Source organism: Ailuropoda melanoleuca, chromosome 12, assembly GCF_002007445.2.
Source record: "Ailuropoda melanoleuca isolate Jingjing chromosome 12, ASM200744v2, whole genome shotgun sequence".
In the NCBI taxonomy this organism is placed as follows: Eukaryota; Metazoa; Chordata; class Mammalia; order Carnivora; family Ursidae; genus Ailuropoda; species Ailuropoda melanoleuca.
The window spans coordinates 63794258-63819806 of NC_048229.1; the positions used below are offsets into that span (position 1 = coordinate 63794258).

General features: G+C 51.4%; 1 protein-coding gene across 1 annotated transcript; it reads left to right on the plus strand.

Annotated features, from left to right (window-relative positions):
* Window positions 1-550: 550 nt before the first annotated feature.
* Window positions 551-25500, plus strand: PSKH1 (protein serine kinase H1). The gene is made up of 3 exons (XM_002918431.3): window positions 551-687; window positions 11004-12030; window positions 23189-25500. Exons 2-3 carry the CDS (start codon window positions 11074-11076, stop codon window positions 23504-23506), a joined length of 1275 nt encoding a protein of 424 aa, XP_002918477.1. The 5' UTR covers window positions 551-687; window positions 11004-11073; the 3' UTR covers window positions 23507-25500.
* Window positions 25501-25549: the final 49 nt, after the last annotated feature.

The following is a 25549-nucleotide window of genomic DNA, read 5'->3' on the forward strand; positions in this document are numbered from 1 at the left end:
AATCTACTTGATTTGCAGTTTCAGAATACACTTAAATTCAATTACAATAACAAAAATTTAAAAAACCGTTACTCCGAAATTAGCCCAAGACTAACTTCACTTTCACTGATCCTCAAGTTAACCATTTGGAAGTCTACTGTGATGAAGTCCAAATTTAACACTTCTGAGTGCCTCGATTATTTTAATTGCAGTTAAAAAAACTGATTTGCTAATGTAATTTAAATCGATCCTTTTCGGAGTTCCAGAGGCACTTTCAGAAACCTCAGTTGTAACGCACTACGCCCCCGACTTTGCACTACAGGGCGTCCTTCTGCCCTAATCAGAAATTTGACACTTTCTCCTTACCTTCCCGGTAGGGAGGTCCCTCCCGGGGCCTACCGTAGAGCTACTTTGAGGGTTACTTAGACTCACCCCGGGGAGAAAGTAAGTCCCCGCCCCGAAGGCGTTGATTGGCAGGCCACGCTCGAAGGAGCGATTAAACGCAAAGCCGGTCTCTCCCGAGGTCCGCCCCCTTCCCGCCCCAAGGGCGGCCTGGGTTTGTTTTGGCGTAAAGCGCGCGCTGTGATGACGTCAGGGCGCTGACGCCTGAGGATGGCGGCGGCGGCGGCGGCGGCGGCGACCCTGTCCGCGGTCCGGAGAGGGTCAGCACAGCCGCCGAGACGCCGAAGACCCCGCCGTCCGCGCGAGGTGAGGCGGCCCGGCCCAGGGCGACGACCCGACGGGCGGGAGGGGCTGACGACCTGCGGCCACGGTCGCTTCCTGGCGCCTTGGGCCTATTCCTGCCCAGCCTGGAGCCCTCGGCCGGAGCCCGGTGTGCCGGGGCCTGCGGGACTGGGGAGCAGGCCAGGCGATGGCTGCTCGGGATTCCTGGTGTTCGAGGCTGGACGGGCCTCAAAACATGCTCCTGTGCTGGGTAGCCTGTGTCTGGGGCCGCGTGGGCCTGGTGGATGTGGTCAGCTTCCCTGCCTGCTGTTCAGCCAGCCGGCGTCGGTCAGGGTGAACTAAGCAGGTTGTCTTCACTGCCTTCTCGTGTCCGGCACCTACTTCACACCCCTCCTTTGCGACTGAACGCTAGCAGTTGTCGGGGCAGCTGGTCGCTTTCGTGTTCAGGCTGGGAAAAAGCAGGACTGAGCCTAGCCAGGTTTCCTGCTCTGCAAGCCATCATCCTTCAGCTTATAAGGGGAAGCCCAGCTCCCCACGCTCACTCCCTCCTCCACGAAGCTGCTGAAGTGATAATTCCCACCTGAAAATTTGAATAAGTCCTTCACTGCCTGAAACTGGATCCCTGGTGCCTACAGGATGAAGTCCAAGCTTCATAACAAGGCATTCAGGGCTCTTCATAATCTGGTAGAGGCCTAACTGGGAAGTCAACACCCGGGCACTTCTGCCTTCTGTTTACAGTTTATTGTTAGGGCATGTGAGCCCGCTGTGTTCGGTGTTTTACTACCCTTGTAATTTAGATAGGCATTTTGTAAGACTCTTCTTTACCCTCACGCCAGTCACCAGAATGGAAATTTACATCTGTCCTTTAAATCCACCTTAGATTTCATTTCCTTTTCCAAGAAAAAAGCTTCCCTTGCTTCACGTGTAACCGTTGGCTCCTCTGTACTTTTATTCACATGACTACTGTTGAGTATATCATGTGCATTCCGACGGTGGGTCTGGGTCTCTTGTCTGCATCTGAGTGTCTGACTCTGTGCCTGGCATAAAGTAGGAGCTGAATGGACTGGGACAGTTTGCTGGTTTAAGACTAGGAACAGATTCAGTGTATTACTGAGCCCCTATCAGGGGCCCGGGATCTGACATGAGGACAGTAAATGCGTATTTCCTGTTTGCACATGCACACATACTCATGTGGTAGGTGGTGCAGCCTTGTCAACTTTGATGGTCTAAAATCTCTTGGGATAGTTTTTCAAGATACAAATTCAAGAATCTCACTCTCTGATACTTGGATTCAGAAGATCAGGAATCTGGTAGGAATCTGTATTTTGAAAAAAACACCTCAGGTGACTGCTCTGCTCCCTGGTTGAACATCTTTGTCATTACACTAGGAATCTGTTGTGTCTTCTTTGTCCAGTAGGAAGGGCTAGTTGTGCCGTGTAGTCTCATTACCCATACTCAGGAAGGCAGTGTGATTTCCTGGTTAGTAGTATGGACTTTGGAGTCAGAAAAACTTGGATTCAGTTCTTGTTTGTGAGATCTTGAGGTCCTTTGAGTCTGACTTTGCTCATTCGAAAATAGCAATAATCATGCTTACTGTGTGTGGTTGCACGGAAGAGTGAGAGTGCATACAAGATGCTTAACACAGTTGGAACTCAGGAAATGGAAGGCACTATTATTACTAATGACTTTTTCCCAGAGAATGTGTCTTGTCAAAAGGAGATCTCAGGAAGCCTGTTTGCTCTCTAGACTGAGCCTCACGTAGGAAGCTGCCTTCTCTGACTTCCTGGAGGTCATTTCTGTGTATCAGGGAAAGCTCTGACAAAACAGTGCTTCTGCTTAGGGCAGTTGCACTTGGTCATTTCCTCTGGAAGAGATTTGGAATGCTGATTCACTAGACGTTGGGTTTGCTGCATAAGCACTTTGTCCCGGTCTAATTGCAATCCCTGTGCTTGTTACATTGTATAAATGAGCTAAAGAAAGTGCAGCTCTCAGGAAACCTGTTTGCCTCTGACACTGAGCTAGAGTTGCACCTCACCTGGAATGGAATACCCCTGCAGATCCTACTGCCCATGGAATCTGAAATAGATACTGGGGATCTCTGTCAGTCACAGTTCTGAGTTAAATGAGTGAGACTTTGGTTTGGCCTTCTGTCTTACCTTCTAAGTGATAGCATGTTATGTGGGCAATTTTACCCTTCAGAACTTCCCGACTGTGTGATATGAATGGGCTATAGGTGTGCCAAAGTATTGAAGCCTTAAGCTTCCAGATAGCCCAGAACAGCTGTCCCCCTCAACCCCAGGGTACACAGAGAAAAATTTGAGAAATACTGCCCTGGAGGGATGGAAGCAATTCTGCTTGTTGAGAGCTAGAGAGAGACTTATTTATTTGAACTCTTTTTCCTTCCAAGAATCTTACTCAGTGACTATTAAGTGGGTTTGTGTTGGCTAGGTCATCACTGAGCTAATTCTTGGGACAGCCTTCTGTTGCCGTGGTGTCTGATATGCTAAAGTAGAAAAATGTAGTGTGTTCATTTTGTGGGGGAAAATTATCTTTTAGGGTCGCCTTCCAAACTGCCAGTCTTGAAGTGGCTTCACAGGGCATCATGAGAGAGACTCTTGGTGTGGAACCATCTGTGTGTAAGTTCCTTGAGAGCAGAGATTATGGCAGCCTTCTTTTTGTCTGTCACAGCCCCTGGCCAAGTTCCTGGCCCACAGCAGGAACTCAGTAAATATTTGTGGGTTGAACCTTGGGATTTTGGAAGGAGAACCCCAGGTACATTGCCAGAGTCTGTATTTCTGATGAGTGGATGGCCAGTAGGTGGGATGTCTTAGATGGAGCTAGGGTCATGATAAAATGAGGACACAGTAAACTTTTGAACTTTCTCTTTCTCTCAGCCCTAAGGCCGGAGTCTCTACCCACCAGTTATTACCATGTAAAGCTTGGTACCTAGCTGGAGTCCTTGAGAAGTGGTGTCCCAAGTTACTGTATTCTAAGAAGAAGTAGTAACAATTTTTATTACAAAATAATATTCAAAGTTAAAACATATAGGAGTGAATGAAGCACAGTTGTCTTTAGACACAAACAGTGTAATAATTGGGTATGTATTCTGGCACTTTTAAAAAATTGTGTAATAGTCTGTTTCTACAGTATATATTTTTGTTAACTTAAAAAATGTAATATGTGGTAGTGATTTTAAAAAATAGCAACAGCACAGGAATATGTAAAGTGAGAAGTAAAAGTCTGTCTCCCTCCCTCCCTCTCTCCCTTCCTTCCTCCCTCCCTCCTTCCCTCCCTCCCTCCTTCCTTCCCTCCCTTCCTTCCTTCTACCCGTTCCCTTCACATTTGCACACCCCAGAGCCAGTCACTGTCAACAGTTTGTCTTTTCCCTTTCTAGGGTATTTTTCCACATATGTGTTTGTATCTTTTTTTTTAACTCCTCATTGTACATATGCTTCAGATACTGTTGTAAACTACTTATTACATCATGGATATGGGTCCTGGCACAAAGCCATTCAATAAAATTGACTGGTATCTTTCTTTCTTTGTCAGTGTATATGGATTTACCTCATTCATTTCAACAGCTTCAGAGGGTTCCATTATATGAATGGATCTTAATTATCTTAATTTATGTAATCCCTTACTGATGGATATTTGGGTAATTTCCATTTTTTCATTATTATAAAGAACATTGCCATGAACTTGCTTGTACAAATATATCTTTGCATACTCGTGGAAATGGTTTTATAGAATTATTTCTGAAAATGGAATTGCTAGATGCAGTGTCTGTTTCCCTGCTTCAGAAAACAGACTCACATAGCTCCCCCTAAGGTTGCTGAGGTCCTTGTTGGGGAGTTTTCATCTAAAGTGACAAGCTCTTTTGCCTGGTGTCTCTGCTTGCCTCATGATGGTTAGAAGTGTTGTTTAGCAGTTACTTATTTCTGAGATTACTGGGAGATTATTGCCTACTTCATTTTGATAGATAGTCTTTCAAAACAGGGGAGCATGATATAGAGATCTTTGCAAGTGAAAGGTTGCAAAGCTTTTCTATGGAGAACAATCTTAGGGGATGTTACTGGAGAGGGCGGGGTGCCTATGGACCCCTGCCTGGGACACAGCCACAGACTCTACTTCTGTGGCCAGGAACTTGTTTCAGGATCCATCCTAGGCCCCTGCCCTCTCTCTCTCCCATGTGGTCAAGTCTGGCAGCTTGTGGACTAACTTGCCTTGGAGTTCAAGTAACAATCTGTAAGACAGATCTGAGAGCTCTAGCTTCCTTTGTTATCGAGGACGTTTACACAGGCACCGAAAGAGCACAGCTCTGGTTTAATCACCAGTCTGGCCTCTTCCTGCCACTTGAAAATTTCTGAGGTTCTGGGACTGTTGCCTTGCAGTAAATAGAAATCCAAGAGCCAGATCACCTTTCATTCATTGTTAACAAACATGAATGCCTGCTCTGAGCTCAGCACTTTGCTGGGTGCCAGAGAGTTCTAGAAACCTGAGAAGTGGCCTCTTTCTTCAAGGGGCTGACAACTCTAGTGTTCTAAGGCATTCTAGAGTACAGCAGTGAGCAGCGTGACCCAGACTGTACTTGGAAGGGAGGTTTCATAATACAGGCCCTTCAGAAAAGGTCCTCAGAAAAGGGTTTTTTTTTTTTTTTTTAAAGATTTTTATTTATTTGACAGAGAGAGAGACAGCGAGCGAGAGAGGGAATACAAGCAGGGGGAGTGGGTGAGGAAGAAGCAGGCTCCCAGCTGAGGAGCCTGATGCGGGGCTCGATCCCAGAACGCCGGGATCACGCCCTGAGCCGAAGGCAGACGCTTAATGACTGCGCCACCCAGGCGCCCCTCAGTAAAGGTTTGTTGATTCATCAGCTGAATGTTAGGAGGAAGGATAGAGCCCTTGACCCAAGGAGGCAGAGCTCTGTTGAGCCTCAGGCACTTCCAGAGTCTCCCCTGTGATGGAAGGAGCTCTGAATGGAGAACTGGGAGATTTGGTTCCATGCTTGGCCATCGCTGTCTAAAGTGGCTGTGGACAAGTTTCTGCTTTTCTTGGCCTGTCATTCTGTAGTGAGGACAGGGGTGCTGAATGCTCATGCCTGCTACCACGCTCTAACATGCTTGCACTCCTCGAGGAGTGCTTGGGATCAGGCTGGGAGTTGAGTGTGTGGAGGGACTCTAGAGAGTTCTTCAGTTCTTTCTGCAAGTTGTATTAAGATTGGTGTCGTGAAAGGGAATGCTGACTTGTGATAGCTGGCATAGTGTGACCTCCTGACTCTTTTCTCACACCCTGGTCACTGTGCTAGGGGCATACTGAGGAGAGCGGGGGTGGGGGGGTCAGGAAAATACTCTGCCCTTATTCCCAGAAGTTTTGTCAGACTCCTTCCCTGTCCCCATGTCTGTCTTTTCACCTGACCTCTGAGCAACGGAAATTTAACAGATGTGATTGGCGTGTGGAGCAGCTGTGGGGCTGGAGCAACCTGGAGGCTGTCGGCTCTTGACCCTTCCCAGAACTAGCAGCGTCTCTCCTCCATTCTTCCTCTGTAGTTGGGAAGGTGGAGTACCAGCATCATTTTATCTTGGAAAGAGTTTCTAATTGGAACAAATGTGGGAGAAACTATGTCCCAGGAAGGAAGTAGGAAGGTCAGAAAGGGAACGTCCTTGGCTCTCTTACTGCTGACTTGAGATCCCTGTGCAGGCTTTGTTTGTTTAAAGTGAGAAGTCAGGTCTTTTCTTTTGTAAACCTTAGGTTTTCTCATCAGGACCAGACTCGATGTGCACATTTAAACAAAAAGACCCAGTGCATGTGCCTGGAAACGATTATTTATTTTGTGGATCTAGGGTGCTGCGTCCTCACCAGAGAGACGACATTTGAGTGGCTGTGCTGGGTCACCTGTGCTGTTTGTCTTCTCTCTGGTGGTAGATGTTGCTCACCAGTGGTTTTGGGGATCAGGAGCCTGTGTTCTGCCTCAGAATCCTGGCCCAGGAACTACCCTTTTCCTGAGCTTCAGCCCTTTACAGCATTGAGAGTCTTGTGTTTTTCCCAAAAGAAGAGATGAGTCTGCAGTTCTAATGAGTTCACAGTTCTAATCTTTAGCCTCTGTGGAAAGGAGCCTTGTTTCTAAATGCCTTTGTTTAAACACGATTTCCTAAGCTACTGTGTGGGATCTCCTGGGTATTTGGGCGAGAACTGCAGCAAATATGGAAGAGCCTTGTGTTCGTGGAGGAATCTCCCCCTCATGTGGGGAAAGGTACCTCATTCTGCTGAGAGTCATATTGACATGCTGATTAAAATCTGAGCCCTTCATCTGTGGTCTCCGGATTCCTCCTTTTTATCTACTCGAGGTCTCGGGTATATTTCAGTGATGAGCTTGTTCCTTAAAAGAGTTAGCCATGTTGGTCAGTATCACCACCTTAGAATCAGGCCCTCAACTCGCTGGAATCTGGTGGCCTCTTTGGGTTCTTTGTGACCTCCAGGCTGCCATAGCAAAACCTGCCTGGGTCTCCCTCTGCTGCCTCTGATGGGATCATTTGCTGGCTTCTCCAGTGGCTGCGGGTGGGGGTTTTAGGTGTTGCCCCCTTGATCCCAAGCACCACCCTTGGTCAGCCATGGAATCTCTGTCACTGACTCTTTTCAAATGTCAGATTCAACTTTAATGTCACATGCACTGCAACACACCCAAAACTGATCCCTTCCCACTGCTTTCCGAATCTGTCTCTCCTGCTACGCGGCTGACCCTTCTGCCCAGGAGCCCAAGCAAGGGACTAGAGTGCAGCCCTCTCTCCTTCCTTTCTTTATGTCTCACCTTTAGTCCTTGTCTGTTTGCCTGCTGACATCTCTCCATTCCACCCTGCTGTCTGGGCCACCACTCTCCTCGGCAGCCCTTTTAACTTACTTTGACCGTCCTCCAGTTCTGCCTCACACTTCCGCCTCACACTTCTGTCTAAACACAGATTGATTGCCTCTTTGTAAACCCTTTGGTAGCTCTGGTCACCTCTCTGGAAGGTTCTGGTTCCTCACCCTAATGTGTGCTGTTCTCCACAACCCGGTTCCTGCTGCTTCCAGAACTTCAGCCCACCCTGCCCTCAGTCCTGTCTTCTTACCACCAAACTGCCTGTTCCCAGGCACAGGGTATCACCCTGGGGCCTCTGAATCCTTGAGAGTGTTTTGCTCTCTGCCTGAAACACCATTCCCACCTTTCCTCACCTGACTCATTCTTACGTTAAATTCAGTGTGGGGGTCACCTCCAGGAAGCCTTCCCTAACCTCTGTGTCACTCTACGTGTATTTATTGTTTCTCAAGCCTGACACTGTGCTATATCGAAATGAACTGTTTTTATGCTTTTTTCTTCATTTACACTGACTTTGGTGACCACGTTTTACTTAGGTGTCTGTATGTGTTTTAAAGTATAATCTACATTGGACCATGTCTTATTCATTTCCTATCCCTAGCACCTAGTGGATGTTTTGTGAGATAAACTAAAATATATATGGATCTCTGACCCCAGTTCCTGGCACAGTGTTCCTGAAACCCTGTAATTTCCTAAGTGATAAGAGCAGGAAGAGCATCTCTTGTTCTGATACTTAGCCTTTGACCCCAGTTACTGATACAGGCTCCTGAAACCCATGCAATTTCTTGGGTGATAGGAGTGTCTTTGTTCTAATGAGGTGACTCTGAGTGGGCTCCCGGGTGACTTCTAGAAGGGAACTGGTCACCAGAAAGCCTCAAGCTGTGATTAGAAGTTTGGAATTTTCAGCCTTGCCTCCAATTCTCTTGAGAAGGGAGTAGAGCTGAAAATGGAGTTAATGATTGATCATGCCCGTGTGTTGAAGTCTCCATAAAATCCCAATAGTAGGGTGTTTGGGGAGCTTCTGGGTCGGTGAACACATGGAAGTGCTGGGAGAGTGGGGCCCCCAGAGAGGGTGTGGGCCTGCCCCGTGCATCTCTTCCATCTCGATGTTCACCTGTATATTTTAATAAGCTGGTAAATGTAAGTAAGTATTTCCCTGAGTTCTGGGAGTCTCTCTAGCAAATTAATTGAACTCAAGGAGGAGGTTGTTGGGACCTCAATCTGTGGCCATTTGGTTAGAAGCACAGGTGATGGGGTGCCTAGGTGGCTCAGCCGTTAAGCATCTGCCTTCAGCTTGGGTCATGATTCTAGGGTCCTGGAATCAAGCCCCTCATCGGGCTCCCTGCTCCGCGGGAGGCCTGCTTCTCCCTTCATGCTCCCCTTGCTTGTGTTCCCTCTCTCTCTCTCAGTCAAATAAATAAATAAAATCTTAAAAAAAAAAAAGCAGCAACAGCACAGGTGATACCCAGGCTTGTGACCTGCGCTGAAGCATGCCTGAGGGAAGGAGCAGTCTTAGGGAACTGAGCCCTTAACCTGTGGGATCTGATGATATTTTTGAGTAGATAGTGTCAGAACTGAGTTAAACTGTAGGGCATCTGGCTGGTGTTACAGAATTGCTTGGTGTGGGGCCTCACCACACATGTGACCAGAGGTATCAGAAATGAAGTGTTCTAGGGGCGCCTGGCCGGCTCCAGTTGGTGGAATGTGCAACTCTTGATCCTGGGGTTGTGAGTTTGAGCCCTGCGTTGGGTATAGAGATTACTTTAAAAAAATAAAATCTTTAAAAAAAAAAAAAAGAGGTGAACTGTTCTCTGTGAAGGTAAAGGAGAGACATAGAGTGAAGAAATATACAGTGTGGGGGCGCCTGGGTGGCACAGCGGTTAAGCGTCTGCCTTCGGCTCAGGGCGTGATCCCCGCGTTATGGGATCGAGCCCCACATCAGGCTCCTCCGCTATGAGCCTGCTTCTTCCTCTCCCACCCCCTGCTTGTGTTCCCTCTCTCGCTGGCTGTCTCTCTCTCTCTGTCGAATAAATAAATAAAATATTAAAAAAAAAAAAAAAGAAATATACAGTGTGGAAGAACTTTATTTCCTTACACAGGAAGGAAGAAAGCTGTTTTTTCCCCCTTACAATGTTTAATAAGTGTTTGATCTAAATTGATCATTTTACCCCTAATTCTGTATGTCATAATCAATAGGCAATTCTCAGCTGTCTTCTTGCACCCATGGGCCTCTCAGAAAGACTTAGAGAAGGACAGCCAGGGTAGAAGTAACTCCCGGAAAGCAGTACTTCGGCACTTCACCTTATGAAGGCCCCACCAGCTATAGGGTTTTAATGGTTGGAACATCTCTGAGAAGCAAATGGAGAAGCTCTTGGATCCTCATCCTGAGGAAGCAGAGTACCCTGATCCACAGGCTGAGTCACATCAAGATGAAACTATTAGTGTCTTTTCTGAGCGCAAGGTCCCCTTTGTCTCTTGAATGAAGTGCAGGCTAGTTTGGTAGCTACCTGGTGGCAGTGTGCCAAGGTTTATGGTCCTAAGTTTACTGGTGTTGATTTCAGCCTCCTCTGGGATTATGTGGCATTTCAGCCATCCATATGGTGAACTGGGAAGTGGAAGACCCTGGAACAGGGTGTTAAACTGCCAGATGAAGATGGTGCATTAGCAAAGTAATGGGAACCATCTAGGAAAGAGTAAGGTTAGGGCAGAGAATTAGGGCAGGGATGGTAGTGTTAGCAGCAGTTGTAGGAGGAAATCAACCCCAGCAGGAGGCCTTAGAGGGCCAGGAAAGATATCCATGAGAGGCACCTTGGAGAAGCGGCTTTCTGAGCCCTCGTGGGTGATAGTGTTGGAGAGCAGGCCTCCAATGTTCTACACCCCCGTTTCAGAAAAGATGAGTCAGAGTAATAAGAGGAATGATTTTAACATTTAAAAAAACATTGAACTTCAACTAGGATAAGGAACCCAGGCAGAGTAGGGAGGAAGGTGGGGGCAGTGACAGCTGAGCCTGGTGCGTGCTCCTGCCCCTCATTTGGGGTTGGAAAGCATCATGACAATCAGATCCAGGGAGTTGTAAGTCAAGACCATGGAGCTCAGGGATGCCTGGGTGGCTCAGTTTGTTAAGTGTCTGCCTTCGGCTCGGGTCATGATCCTTGAGTCCTGGGATCGAATCCCACATTGGGCTCCTTCCTCATCGGGGAGCCTGCTTCTCCTTCTGCTGGCAGCTCCCCCTGCTTATGTACTTGCTCTCTCTCTCTCTGACAAAAAAATGAAAAAAAAAAAATACCATGGAGCCCAGACCCAGCCTTTCATCTGGACCCTCCATCGAGCACTCAGGGGCCAACGCCATCCTCCCTTCTAGGGAACCATATTAGAGTCAGGTCTCCAGCCTACATTTATTGAGGGGCAAGGGAGAGGGGATGAGTAGGATGGCTGGTATCCTTTCAGAGGTATCCCTGGCTATGCTGACTTGCCCTTTCTTCTGTGTGCATAGGTGTAGACGGGGCACTGCCTGCAGAGCAGGTCCTGCCAACCTCGGTGGAGAGGATGCCCCCGTGTCCGTGATGGGCTGTGGGACAAGCAAGGTCCTTCCTGAGCCGCCAAAGGATGTCCAGCTGGATCTTGTCAAGAAGGTGGAGCCTTTCAGTGGCACTAAGAAGGATGTGTACAAGCATTTCATCACAGAGGTGGACAGTGTCGGTGCTCTCAAAGCCGGGCTCCCAGCAGCCAGTCAGTGTGCAAACCCCTGCCCTGGTGCCCCCATTAGCGGCCACACAGAGCCTCCCTCAGAACCACCACGCAGAGCCAGGGTGGCTAAGTACAGGGCTAAGTTTGACCCACGTGTGACAGCCAAGTACGACATCAAAGCCCTCATCGGTCGAGGCAGCTTCAGCCGAGTGGTACGAGTGGAGCACCGGGCCACCCGGCAGCCCTATGCCATCAAGATGATTGAGACCAAGTACCGGGAAGGGCGGGAGGTATGTGAGTCTGAGCTGCGTGTGCTGCGCCGGGTGCGTCACGCCAACATCATCCAGCTGGTGGAGGTGTTTGAGACACAGGAGCGTGTGTACATGGTGATGGAGCTGGCCACTGGTGGAGAGCTCTTTGACCGCATCATCGCCAAGGGTTCTTTCACTGAACGTGATGCCACACGGGTGCTGCAGATGGTGCTGGATGGTGTCCGATATCTGCACGCACTGGGCATCACACACCGAGACCTCAAGCCTGAGAATCTGCTCTACTACCACCCAGGCACTGACTCCAAGATCATCATCACTGACTTTGGCCTGGCCAGTGCCCGCAAGAAGGGTGACGACTGCCTGATGAAGACCACTTGCGGCACACCCGAGTACATTGCTCCTGAGGTCCTGGTCCGCAAGCCCTACACCAATTCAGTTGACATGTGGGCGCTGGGTGTCATAGCCTACATCCTGCTCAGTGGCACCATGCCCTTTGAGGATGACAACCGCACCAGGCTGTACCGGCAAATCCTCAGGGGCAAGTACAGTTACTCGGGGGAGGTGAGTCTGCCCTGCCCCAGGGCTGGTGGGAGCACTTGATTAGGGGCATGTGCTCTGAGCGTCATGTTCATGGGGTCAGGCAGGTAATGTAAAAAATGATGAAGTAAGACTAGTAGGGTCTCTTAGTTTGGGTTTCTCCAAAAGTGAGCCCTGAGACTTGGGAGCAGATAATGTAATTGGGGTAGGAGTCCAGTAAACACAGGCAAAGGGTAGAAAAAGTGAGGCAGAAAGGGAGGAAGCCAATAAAGGGCCTATGAAGGAATGGACTGCCTCTGTGGGTCACTGGAACTCCCAGTGGGGACCCTGTGAATAATTACATGGCACATGCCTCAGAATTGTACCACTGAGGGACAAGAAGGTGGGTGGGTTTTAATCCACTGACTCCTGTAAAAGTTGAGGATTTCTTTGGGGGGGGGGGAAGGACATTAAATCCCTGGCACTTCCAGGCTGTCCTGAATGCCAGCCAGTGCTGGAGCAAGTCTTCAGGCAAAGAAGCAGGGAGACGCATGCACAGGGGCCCCGCAGCTGCAGGTGAGCTCAGAGCTGGGCTAGAGCACGTGGGCCAGGGTGGCTGCAGTAGCTGCTCCATGGGGACTGGGACAAGCTAGAGTGACCATGACCTGTCAAAAGGAGCCGCTGCTGCTCATATCTGTCCAGTTTTGCCACACAGCCCAGAGGAGTCTCTGCACCCAGACATTCCAGTTTTTTTCAAGAGAAGCCAGAAAATTTGATCTTAAAATATTGGAATTCTATTTACATATTTAAGTAGTACCTCGTGTGCCAACAAATTACTAACCTGCAGGCCAAATTCAATCAGCAGGCCATTGGCTTATGTCTTTGGATCCACTGATTGTCCTGATACCTGAAAAAATCTGTTAGGTTTCAGCACTGCTGGGAGCTGAAGGAAGATGCACAAAAAGAAAAAGCTAGTTGGTCTATAGGCAGGATGCTGACTGGGGGGAAGATGAGGCTGACTGTAGGGAGGGTGGTGAATAACAATGTGTGATGGCTTAAATGGGAGGTGAAGTAAGCTTTGCAGGACAGAAGGATTCTGCCAAGGCCCCCTGCAGAGTGCTCCCCACAGTGTTCCTCTCAGGCTTGGGCCTGCCTGAATAACCCACATGGAAGGGAGGAACCAGCTCTCTTCTGAAACCCTGCATTCCTTCCAGGGATTGGGGACTGGGCCCTCTCTGCCTCCAGCCAACTGGCCCAGAGCAGCATTTCCTGCAGGCGTCACCCCAAAGCCTCTTGCCACTTTGTCTTCAGTGCTTGAGGTCCTGTGCTCCATCAAAATTCTTATTAGCTTCCAGACGTGGTCATGGGGTCAGTCAAGGACTTCTGTGAGGATGGGGGCTGGCATTCCTTTTTTTTTTTTTTTTTAAAGATTTTTTAATTTCTTTATTCAACAGAGATAGAGACAGCCAGTGAGAGAGGGAACACAAGCAGGGGGGAGTGGGAGAGGAAGAAGCAGGCTCTCAGCAGAGGAGCCTGATGTGGGGCTCGATCCCATAACGCGGGGATCACGCCCTGAGCCGAAGGCAGACGCTTAACCGCTGTGCCACCCAGGCGCCCCAGGGGCTGGCATTCCTTAGGGGGATCTCCAGGTCACATGTCAGAATGGTGAGAGGAAGGGAGGAAGCCTTCATTGTTAGGCTAGTTCTGTGCTGGCCACAGGTGAAGGAGAAACTGGGACTTTCTCTAGCTCTCCCCTAAAGTTTCTCATGTCTTATTTGCTACAAATGGATTCAACAAAACAAATGCTGACTGGCTGGGAAGCCTAGGCTACGATGGCATAGTCACAGGGGGCACCTCCCGCACCCTCTGGACCAGGTTTCATCACAGGTCAGAAGACCCAGCATCCACCTCCCAGAGGCAGTGTAGTGCCAAGGTCCCGCCTGGCCTGCTGTGTGCCAGGAGCTCTGTGTGGTGCCAGGCTGTTGGGGGTCTGGCTGGCAGAGGGAGTAGCAAGCTCAGCTACAGTAGAGAGGGAGGTTTCCCAAGAGATGCTGACAAAGGGAAGATTCTTCCTGAAAGTCTGTAGGTTTGCCCAAGAGTTCCTAATTCTGGCAATTGTTATTCAAGCAGTTTATCTAATTGGAGCTTGCAGTCTTGCTAACTGGCTATTGATTATCTGTGGCTGGGAGAATGACACATGAATAAGGTGAAGAATGGACTCAGGCTTCCTCCTCCTCCCGTAGCCACAAGACTGGATCCTGAGACTCTGTTTCCTGCTCTTCTGGAAACAATCTGAGGCTCCCAGTGTTATGGGGGGCACTGCCCAGCCTTGCTCCCTGCCCCATTTATCTGAAGCTGAAAGCATGAGTTCCAGTTCCAGAGTCAAATTCCTGGCCAGCCCTGATGACATCTGTCCCTAAGAGCTTGACTGACTCTGACAACAGGTTCTACCACCATCTGCAGAGAGCTGTGGTTTGGGTGGGATTTGTCTGGGGTATTTCCTGGGTGAGGAGGCCTCATCATTAGATCATGCTCTCTGAGGTGGAGACCAAACATCTGTCTGTTCCACTGACCATTGCCTACCCATAAATGCACCTGGGGAAGATGCAGAGAGACACGAAAGCCAGTTCTCCATCCCCCGTGAAGCTTGGGATTGCCTAGGGAGAAAAGACTAGGGGTAGGAAATGGCTGTAGAACAAATTTTGTTGGCACGCACCTGCCAGTAAAGGCCTCACCTCTAACCACTGGGCCTGGGCAGTTTGGAACATGAGCTCTGGGGCTCAGGTCATGTGGCTGGGCTGGTCCCCTTTCCTAGGGCTGGGTCCTGCCCGCACCCTCAATCCAGCCATCTGTCTTCTGTGTGATGGTCATTTGCCCTTCTGAAGGCCATCCAAGTGAGAAGGCCCAGCGTCGGCCTTAGAAGTTTGACCAGCTCTGAAAGGTTTGATTCAAAGATGGCTTCCATTAAGAATAGTGGTGACCACTGTGTAGTACCAGACACAGGGCTAAGGGTTCTATATCTAACATGTTTAATCTTTGCAAGAGTGCTGCCAGGTGGGTGTAACATCCCCATTTTACGGATGAGGAAACAGGCTCATGAGGTTTGGTAACCTGTCCATGGTTTCACAGCTAGATCGTGACAGGCCTTGGGATTTGAATCTAGGCTGTCTTGGTGTCAGAATTCTTGGCCTCTCCATCCTGACAGTCTGTGTTCCCTGACATACATTCCTCAGCTTGTTGTTGGAGTCTTTGCTTCAGCACTTTCTTGGGCTGCTGTCTGTGGCCATCTCTCCTCTCAGGCCTGTAAGGTTCTTGAGGACAGCTTGTGTATCAACACGTATGTTCCCGGTACTTGCTCCTGGCTTCTCCTGAGGGAAGCACCCGTGGTTGTTGGTGATGCCCTGGGAAAGGACGCAGAAGTGACTGGCTGGCAGGCAGATGGGCGTGGCCCTGCTGGCTGGGAGTGCGCTCTTCTGGGGGCTGGGCTCTAGGAAGAAGTGGCGAGCCTGCTGGAGAGGTGTTTAGTGGCCTGCTGGCCAGACCTGCTTAGGAGCAGCTTTGGAATCTTGGAAGAGGCGAGAGTGCTGGGAAGGAGAAGGCTGTGACAGATTATTTTGAGAAGAGAAATCTGCATTTTCCCTGGTGACCAGGGGTGCTGGAGTAGAGAGGGCCAAGCCAGGGTCATGTTGGAAGTGATGGGGAGACCCTTGTTGGCCAGATGTGAGGAAGGCCTGTGTGAGTGGCAGAGCAGTCTGAAGACACAAAGGGCCACCTTAAGAGAGGAAGCTTCTTGTCATGAGAGATTCCAGGAGGGCTGGAGCAGCTGTTTCTAAAGGAGTGACACCGAAGGTGAGTCATCATCTGTAAGACCCATACTAGAGGCCTGGTATGGTCCCGCTGACTTGGAGATTCTGTGATTAACTGCCCAAGAATGTGACGTTGCTGGCCTAATGTCATTGCTTTTGTCAAGAGTTCTATTCCCAGAGTCAGGACGGATGAAGAGGCTCTTGTGGGACTGATGGCAGAGTGGTGCCATCAGCAGCTTTGCTGCCTGCTGGGTTCAGCAGTCTTTAATCGTCGCCCTCTGCTGGGGCAGTCTCTGAGCTGTGGGCAAGCCTGGGCCACTGCACCGGGAACTCGTGGGCTTGGGCACAGGTTCTCACGGTGCCTTGTTCAGGAGAGCGAGTACTGCCAGGCAAGGGACAGAATCTTGATGGGAGGGAAGGCCACCTACAGGGCCAGTCTGCCACCACCTAGGGGATCGTGTTGGTGGAGGTGTCTTCCCAGGGATGGGCCTCTGGGCTGCAGTCTGACCACCCATTCACTTGGAACCAAGGGCGAGCGCTCAGGGGCAGAGAATTGGACCATCCTGTAGTTGTGATAGCCCTGCCGTAGGATGAGTGCCCAGAGCCAGAGTTCACATTTACTTCCCCACTTAAAGTGACCCTAACACTTGTCATTCTGCCCTGGAATGTTGAAGGTAAAAGAAGGTGCAGAGGATGTACCGTGTCCTGTTGCTCTCTAGATGAAGGGGTCTGCAGCTGTGAGGGGGTGGTCAGGCAGCCTGGTTCATCTGCCCTGGTAGGGAGCAGCCAGCTGAGGAGGGATAGGACCTTGACTTAGAGCCACGGGAGGACTTGCCCAGAGATGTGGGAGAGCTGGAGACTGGACATTGCAGGTAGCAGGTGGAAGGCAGGGGAGGCAGGTGGCATGTGTCGAGGCTCATGCTTCGATTCTGCTGGGTGCCTTTAACTGCCTCACATCCCCACCTCTAGTGTGGGTGGGGGCTGTGACGGACTATCAGCTCGTCACTCCTCTCTTGCTGCTTCCTGCTCCCAGAGTAAGTGGATGGACTCCCGTGTCTGTCTCAAAAGCTGATCAATTCTAAATTGATTTAGAATTCTTTCCTGTGAGGTATTCCTAAGCCCTTCCTTCTTGCGTCTCTGCTGGTGGCTGTTGGGTGTCAAGTGCTGGGTGATGGTGCTGGCTCAGTGTCAGGATCCCACAAGGACAAGCAGATGCCCCCATACTTGTCCAGGAGGGATCCCTCTGGAAGGGGCGTTCCTACTTCACTGAAGCTCCTGGTACTCAGTAGGTAACAGAGGAGTCTCTGTCCTTCACTGTAGGAGCAAACGCTGGCAGTCCAGAGCCCTGACTGGTCACTGGGAGGTTGCATGATTTGGTCCACTAGGTGTGGGCAGTGGACCCTCACTGATCACTATGCTTGGAGACCTCTCAAAGGAAGGCAGGGGTGGCTTCCTCCTGGTGGGGGCTGGAGGCAGGCTGTGCTTGGAGAATGGCAGCTTCCCTCTCCTGTGCCACCTCTGGTGTGCCCCTTAGCTCTCTGGAGCCCTGTCCTCTAGGCTTCCCTCTGCTGCTGCTGCCCTGGTTACACAGTCTCCAGAGCGCAGTACTCTCCTGTGGTGGCAGAAACAGATGCCCATGTCCCCACATTGCCGCATTCAGCCGTTCCTGCCAAAACGCTTTGCCCTGACCACCTCCAGCTTCTCATTAACCTGGGGTCGGAGCCTCTTTTATCACTGCTGTCTCCCACCCCTGGCCCCACCAAGGCCTTTCCAACAAAGGACTGCACCATCGGTTGTGTTCTGAGCAATGCCTAGTGTGCTTGCCGTCCCCTCCCTCTCCTGCTCTTCTCATTGTCTGTCTCCACCTGGGTAGCTCTGCCCACTCACACGCCCTGTCACTTTTAGGCTCTCGAGTTCCTGTGGGAGCTGCCATGGCTGTTGTCTCTCCCACGGTCTGACCTCGTTAAATCCGCTGACGGCCTCCCACACTCATCCCCTCCTGCCCCCACTGAGGTGGAAACATACTCGCAGGTGGATGGGATGGTTAAAGGTTACCTGATCCAACCAGTTCCTCCCGGCCCCGTCTCTCCAGACTCTCCTTCCTCGGTCAGTTCTCTCATCGCACAAGGTCCCCCTTCTTGTGCATGCCTGCCTGGCCTCAGGTTGTCTGTCTCCCAGTGTAAGTGTGCTGCTCATAACTGAGCTTTGCTCCGGTGTAGCGTGGCCAGCTTTGTTGCAGAAGTCTCCATCTCTTCACTCATCCCACCATCCCATGTTGACCAAGTACCTGCCTTGTGCCCAGTCCTTGGTACCCAGGGTTCAGGGACATGGGCTTCCGTGGGGGTGACATGTTAATAATAGCCACAGGGCTCCAAACTGTCTCAGAAATTAGAATGGGAGAAAGGTTTTTGGTTTTGGGGTTTTTTGTTTTTTTTTTTAAGATTTTATTTATTTATTCGACAGGGATAGAGACAGCCAGCGAGAGAGGGAACACAAGCAGGGGGAGTGGGAGAGGAAGAAGCAGGCTCATAGCGGAGGAGCCTGATGTGGGGCTCGATCCCATAACGCCAGGATCGCGCCCTGAGCCGAAGGCAGACGCTTAACCGCTGTGCCACCCAGGCGCCCCATTGGGTTTTTTTTTTTTTAAGAGCTAGGTTGGCCTCAGCAGAATCTGTGAGTAGAGATAAAAGAGACCACTGTGCAGCAGGCTGTGGAATCCAGAAGCTTCCAGGGCTGCTCCAAGACATCGTTATAAGCAAACATGACTTAGTTGCTTGCACAGGTTCCCAACATCCCCCTGATTCCTAAGCGAGCACACAGCATCCTTCCTGACTCTTGAGTTGTGCCCTGTCTCCCTCCTGTCCCTGTCCTTCACTTTATGGGCTCTGGCAGGGACAGGTGGGGGCGCAGGAGTTCATTTTATTACTCATCTCAAGTTTCGGAACACAGCTTTAGTAACCTTTAAGTTGTCATGCCTTTTCTTGTTTTATTTTTATCTTCCTTCTCTGCCTCTTTTTAAAACTCTATTATCTTCCTTCTTTTTCTCCTCTCAGGCTCTTTCCCCTTAGGTCCTCTTTCCTGCTGCTCAGCCCCCACCCATCCCCTGCCATGTCCCAGCGTGGTGGATTTTGTCTGGTCTGGAAGCCCAGGCACCAGGATGGTGAGTGTCTTGACCAGAGGAAGGGGTTGCTGGCTCCACTGCCACACGGTGTCCAGCTCTGCTGAATTTTTTTAAATTCCTTTGCCTCATGGGCCACATCAGAGTGTGCTGTTTTTGTCATACTGATAGTTCTGCTCTCCTGAGTAAGCCCCAAGCTCCATTTCCCAGAAACATGCTCTTTTCTCTGCTCTCATTCAGGCCCACGTAAGTACAGGAAGGAGGCCCTTGAGGGTGGAAATGCTGGGTCTGAAAATATATCTTGAGACAAAGCTGAGGGAAGACTGAGTCATGGGAGCAAAGCCCAGCTACTTTCCTCCCTTCCTTCCCTTAGCAGCTCTTTGGTAGGGCTAACTTCTCTGCCAGAGAATCTTCCCCAGAGTCTTCATGGGCTAGAAGAAAACCCATAGAGGTCAAGAGGTCCAGGCCACTTAAGTGTTAGATGCTATGCTTTTGCTCCTCATGCGCAGCCAAGTAAGGAAGAAAGCTAGGAAACCATCTTTTTACAATTGGGGACTTTAGCAACTGGAAGACACTTAGAATCCACTGTATTTGGCTCCTTCATTTTAAAAGTGAGGAGGCTTGTCTTCTCTAAGGTTACACAGAGAAGGTAGACCTAGAATGCAGGTCTCTGGGCTTGCAGCCTAATGCTTTAATTTGTCACCCAGATGTCATCCAGAAGAGAAACCAGGCCTTTCTCTCTCCTCACTTACTGTGGCCAGAGTGGCCAGACCTGCCTGCCAGAGGGAGTCTAGGGCAAGTCCTGTGAGCTGGGTTTGCTGCTGGAAAGAAGCAGCTGCTTCTCTCGGCAGCCTGGGCCAGAGAGCTGGCTCCATCCTTTGTTCCCTTAGCCCTTGGGCTCAAGGCAAAATTTCTGGTAGAGACTTGGGCAGTATTCTTTCCAGGCCCTTGTGACCTTAGAGCTAGAACAAGTAAAAGTGGCCAGGAGGTAGGGAAATGTATCCTCTGAGCTGGAGTGAAAAGCCCTTTCTGATTTGGTGCCTCCCTTTGAATGGAGAGTTGGATTCCCTACCCCTTTTAGGCTTCTCTGCTGTTATAACATCAAGAGTAGGTACCCTGGGGTTTCTGGCTGGTTCAGTCAGTAGAACATGAAACTCTTGATCTCAATGTCATGAGTTCAAGCCCCGCGTTGGGCCTCACACTGGGCCTAGAGCTTAGTTAAAAAAAAAAAAAAAAGTAGGTATCCTAGCTACAAGGGGATAAGGATTCTGGGGGCTACTAGGAAAACGAGAGCCAGCTTAGCCTGATGGTCAGAAAGAGGGTGGAAGTGATGTCCCTCCTCCCACAGCCTCTTCTTGTCCTCTCAGGATGGGGCCCAGCCCTTTACCCACACAGCTCAGAAGAGGCTCATGGAAAGAAGGGTGTAGGCTTTCACCCTGGGTATTGAAGTTGTCCTCTGTTTCCAGAGCAGAGGGAAAACTGAGTTGGAGGCAAGGCAGACAGACATTTAACATTCTCTTCCATGCCCTATGCTCTGTGTCAGGCCAGAAAGAGATAAAAGCCTCTGGGAGACTGGTCAGGTTGTACCTGGAGCCTGTCCCTTCTGTTAGCCACCTGAGCCTCACATGTGTCCCTGACTTGGCTCCAGAATGTTACCCAGCCCGTCAGTCATAGGGTGACAGACATACTCATGGGGCTCCAGAGGCCCAAGCATGTTGGGGAAAGAGATGGGTTGGTCTGCTGGTGTTGAATACTTTCTTAGGAGGTACTAAATTGGACTTGGCCAGAAGCATGGCCCTGGGTGAGTGTGGAAAGCCTTGCATTTCCGTGCTGAGTGCTGTTGGAGGACTTGGCAGGGCTCCCAGGGACCACTGTTCTGACGTGCATTCTGAGCCCCTGTCTCGCTGTCAGTGGGCTGGGTTGAGGACCACTTTCCTGTGTTTGGCCCGCCTGCCTTCCTGCTGCTAGTTCCTCAGTGTGTGAGGGTTAGGCTGGGTGCCATTAGCACAGCCCAATTCTCAGGATGGCTCAAATCACATTGGCTTGGGGGTCCCAGCTGGCCCAGCTGCTCACAGCTCTTCAAAGATGAGGAGAGCTAGGGCCTGCAGAGAGGGCGGGGCTGGCCCTCAGACAAATGAGTTCATCCGCATTCTGCGCACTGCTGCGTATACACAGTAATTGGAAAGGCAGGCGTCTGGGGGAGCAGGAGGCGCAGATCACTGTGGCTCGCTTTGTCCCTAACAGGCTGGCTGCTCGGTGAGCAGCAGGGGTTGATGCCTGGTGTAAGCCTGTGCCACTCTGGAGATGGAAGTGCTTAAGCCCCTAGGATAGGTCTGGTGAGAGGCCCATCCAAGACCGCACTGGACTAGTCTGGAGCTGTAGGGGGCCTTCGTTTGACCGGGTGTGGATGTGAAGTGGGGGTGCCTCTGATCCATCTATGTTTACGTTCCTGGTTTGTGAGTCCAGCTTTGCCATTGTTTACTCTGTCATCTGCAAAGGAGCTGCCTCTCTTCTGTCTGGGCTAGACCAAGGGGAGTGTGATCTGTCATTTTCAGTTCAGTGAAAGTTGAGATTTGCCTTCCAAAAAGCAGGTAAGGGTAGCACGGCAAGTAGCCCCACTTCTTCTTCAGGACTCCAGAAGAGTGTTCTCCTTGGTGCCCCCCTCCACCTCCTGTATATAAGTGGGGAAGGGTATTGGGGAAGAAGTGGAGGTCAGGGAAGCTGAACTGGTGGGGGGACGTCTGGGTGCCTCAGTCGGATGACTGTCTGCTTTCAGCTTGGGTCATGATCCCCCGGGGTCCTGGATTTAAGCCCCACATCGGGCTCCCTGCTCAGGGGAGAGCCTGCTTCTCTCTGTCCTGCTGCTGCTCCCCTTGCTTGTGCTCGGTCTCTCTCTCTCTGTCAAATAAATGGATAAAATCCTAAAAAAAAAAAAATGAGGAAGCTGAACTGGGGGTAGCAGTAGTCAGTGTTGTGTATCTGCTGACGGGGTGTGCAGCAGCCCTGAATGCGGGCTTTGAGGTACTCCTGAATCCCCCTGGAGAGTGAGTTCAGGGGTCCCCCAAGGCGAAGGGCACCTTTGGGTGGAAGAGGCCGACCTCATTTGGCAGGAAGGAGAATGGTGGTGCCCCTCACATCCCAGCCAAACCTGCAGCAGGCTCAACAAAGGTCCTAGCCACCCATCCTTTGGGAATATCCGAGCCCATGCCACAGTGCCCCCAAAAGGCAGGGACTCAGAACAGTACTGTGTCTGCCATCCTCCAGCAGAGGGGCTCAAGGGCCTCTGTATGCCTCGCACCGGGCACGGGGGGCTCATCCAGCTTAGCATGGTCTAATGGGAACAAACAATCAATTTGAAATCACTGGAATAATTGCTTAGCTCTGGGAGCTAAGAGGAAGTCTGAGTGGGTGTCCTTTACCTTGAGAACCTAAGGATTCAGCCAGGTGAATGTCTGTATAAGCTGTCCAGACGGAGGCCCTGGGACAGACAGCCGCTTGGTGTATGGCTGAGCTGAGGCAGCCTTGGGGGCATGTAGCAGAGAAGGCTTTGTGCAGTGTCTCCCTGAGGACAGAAGGTACCAAAATGAGGCTGGTGCAGAGCACTGCCAGGCCCGCCTGTGTGGCTCCAAGAGGTCATGAAGACTGGAAAGAAGGTCACCTGGTCCTGCGCGTCCCCCAAGAGCCCCCTGCCTGCTCAGCAGATAGAGAAATCTAGTTGCCTTGATTTACTTCCTTTTCTCCCCATGGCTGAGAGGCGGAGGGTGATGAGGGGAATGCAGTCGTCATCCGTCCCCACTTTGTCAGTTGGACTGAGGGTGGGTCCTCTCTTTAAAGACTAGGAAGTTCCCTGCTAAGTGGCCTGGTGTGGACATCCTGGGTTTGGAGCTTAAGTCTGGCTCAGGATATGGGGGAAAGTTTGGGTCATTTTCTTTAAATCCCCCTGAGTTATAGTGCTCCTGGGGTAGGTGGGGGTTCTTGACAGGGGCCACCTTCCTGAGCCAGACTTTGAGTGCAGGGCGCTTGGGAAGGGGAGCAGGTCCTTCTCCTGTTTGTTGTGTGGACTCCTTGCTCAGAATAGCCTCTGCTTGGTGGCCTGGGCCAGTGTTGGGTAGGAGAGGGAGGCCCAGAATGCTGCACTTGGGAGGAACCGGGCAGTGCCTTTCTCTAGGGGGACAGTGCAGGATTGCTGGACAGTTCTAAGTGCCGTGGTGGTGGCATCGTCAGGATAGGTAGAGCAATGTTGAGTGCTCTCGCTCTAATGCTTGTCCTTGGCCTCTAGCCCTGGCCCAGTGTGTCCAATCTGGCCAAAGACTTCATTGACCGCCTGCTGACGGTGGACCCCGGCGCCCGTATGACTGCACTGCAGGCCCTGAGGCACCCATGGGTGGTGAGCATGGCAGCCTCTTCATCCATGAAGAATCTGCACCGCTCCATCTCCCAGAACCTCCTCAAACGTGCTTCCTCACGCTGCCAGAGCACCAAATCGGCTCAGTCCACGCGTTCCAGCCGCTCTACACGCTCCAACAAGTCGCGCCGTGTGCGGGAGCGGGAACTGCGGGAGCTCAACCTGCGCTACCAGCAGCAGTACAATGGCTGAGCCCCCTGGCTGCGGTGCAGATGTGCCACGGTCCCAGCTTGGCCGCTCATTGCCATGCCCTTGGGGCCCAGTGCCCTCTCTGGAGATAGGCCCGTATGGCCAGTGGCAGGTGAATGGCCCCCGCCCCTTCCCTGTCCCTTCAGCAGCCCCCATTCTTATCCTGGGCCTGAGCCTGGTGTGACAGAGTGGAAGGAGCCCAGGGGGCTGTGAGGCCTGTGAGCTGGGAGCCTGGCCTGGCACCAGTGCTCTTTTTGGTGGCCAACTGCTCTGCTAGAAGTTGGGGAAGGGGCAGGACCTGGCCTTCATGCTCCCTCACCCTTGGCTCTTCCCCAAGACCAAAGAGGCGTGTAGTACTGGGCAGAGTGTGTCCTGTGGTCCCAGGACTCTTTGGAACAGTTACTTCTGAAACCCTCTTCACTGAACCTTCTCTGCCCCCCGCCCATTGCATCCTGATCTGTGCCCCAGTGAGAGGCCCAGGGAGGCACAAAGCTTGTGCCTTAGCTGGACTCTTAGCCCCTGGCTAAGTCCAAACAGTCTCCCACCTCCCACCCAAGATCTGCCTTCCTTCGTGGTGCCTCCAGGGACCCCTCCTGGCCCCAGGACTGGCTAGAACCTCTGGTGGTAGGGCCATGGCATAGTTGTTGGCCCTTCTGGACTATGTGGCCATGTTGGTAGCAGACTTGCTCCAGGCTCCAACCTCTCTCTGCCAATGAGAGAACTCCTGCCCATCAACCCACTGCTCTCAGTACCTTCTTTGCAGAGCCCTCTATCACCTCTCTCCCTCTTGGATGCCCATTCTATTCCCTAGGTGCCTCCTTCCCAACTGTGGGGGATTAAAGGGAGCCCCACTGCTGCTACCTGGGGAATGGGGGCACCGGGGCCAAGGCAGAGGCCAGGGGCTTCCCAGGGAGAGCCCCATCAAGATTCCAGTGTCAGCCCTGGTTCCACCCTTGGTACTGCCCATTGCCCCTTCCCTTCAGGCTCTGCTCTTCCCTCCTCGCAGCTGCATGAAGGCGCCATCTAGTGTCTTGACAGGAGTATGGGCAGCCTAGGACTGACCACTGTGCTCATTCTTCATCCTCTAGAGAAAGTGGGAAGGAGCTGAGGAAAAGGTCCCCAGGCTGCTCAGCCCTCCCCTTCTGCTGAGCTGCTGTGCAGCTCCAGTTGGAACTTAGCCATACTGTGTGACCTGCCTCTGAACCCTGAGTGCCTGGGGCCCTGGCCTTCTCACAGCTGGCCTTGCCTGGTCCAGCCTGTCTCTGCTTCCTTTCACAGCATTACCCTTCCAGCTTGGGCTCTGCCGAATCTCAGGCTGGAGGGAGCCCCTGCAGGAGGTGGGTGGAATTGGGTGGCTGCTTTTCCAGAGGCCTGAGCCAGACCATCCCCATGTCAGTCATGGTGCCTTCCCCGTAACACCCCCCGCCAAAACCAGGCTAGAACCCAAGTCCCCTTCCTCCACAGCTGCTTTCAGTGGGTAGGAAGGAGCTGGGGCCCAGCTTTAGCCTTAGCTAGACTGCAGGACCTCTGCCAGCAGGGAAGGATTGGCCCTCACTGTTTCTCCCAGTGGGTAGCCTTGGGCCAGGCCCTCCTCTTTCTGCATGTGCCACCTCCAGTGAGAAACAAAGCCAAAGAGACCACTCTGGGCCAAGCCAACTGTGCGTTATACATCTCTTTCTGTCCCCAGTGCTCCTGGCACAAGGCAGCGGAGAGCCCAAGTCCTATGGCCTCAGAATTCCCATTTCCCCAAGTGCCTCGGGGGCCTGAAGCCCTGGGGATTTACTTCCTCTCTTGTCCAAGGTAGGCCTGGTCCTAAAGGTAGGACAGAGGACATGTGGAGACTTGGGCCTTTGATAGGCCCACCTGGGCCTTTATGCCATGGACCTTGGCTGCAGAATGTGCAGTTATTTATTTTGTGTACTCCAGTTGTAAATGTATCCTCTGTACTCAATAAACAGGCTGCCCTCCCCAGGGAAGGCTGCCCATCCATTCTGACAGCCCAGGCTCTTTGCTGTGGATCAGGGGGTTGCCGAGGAAGAGGAAAGA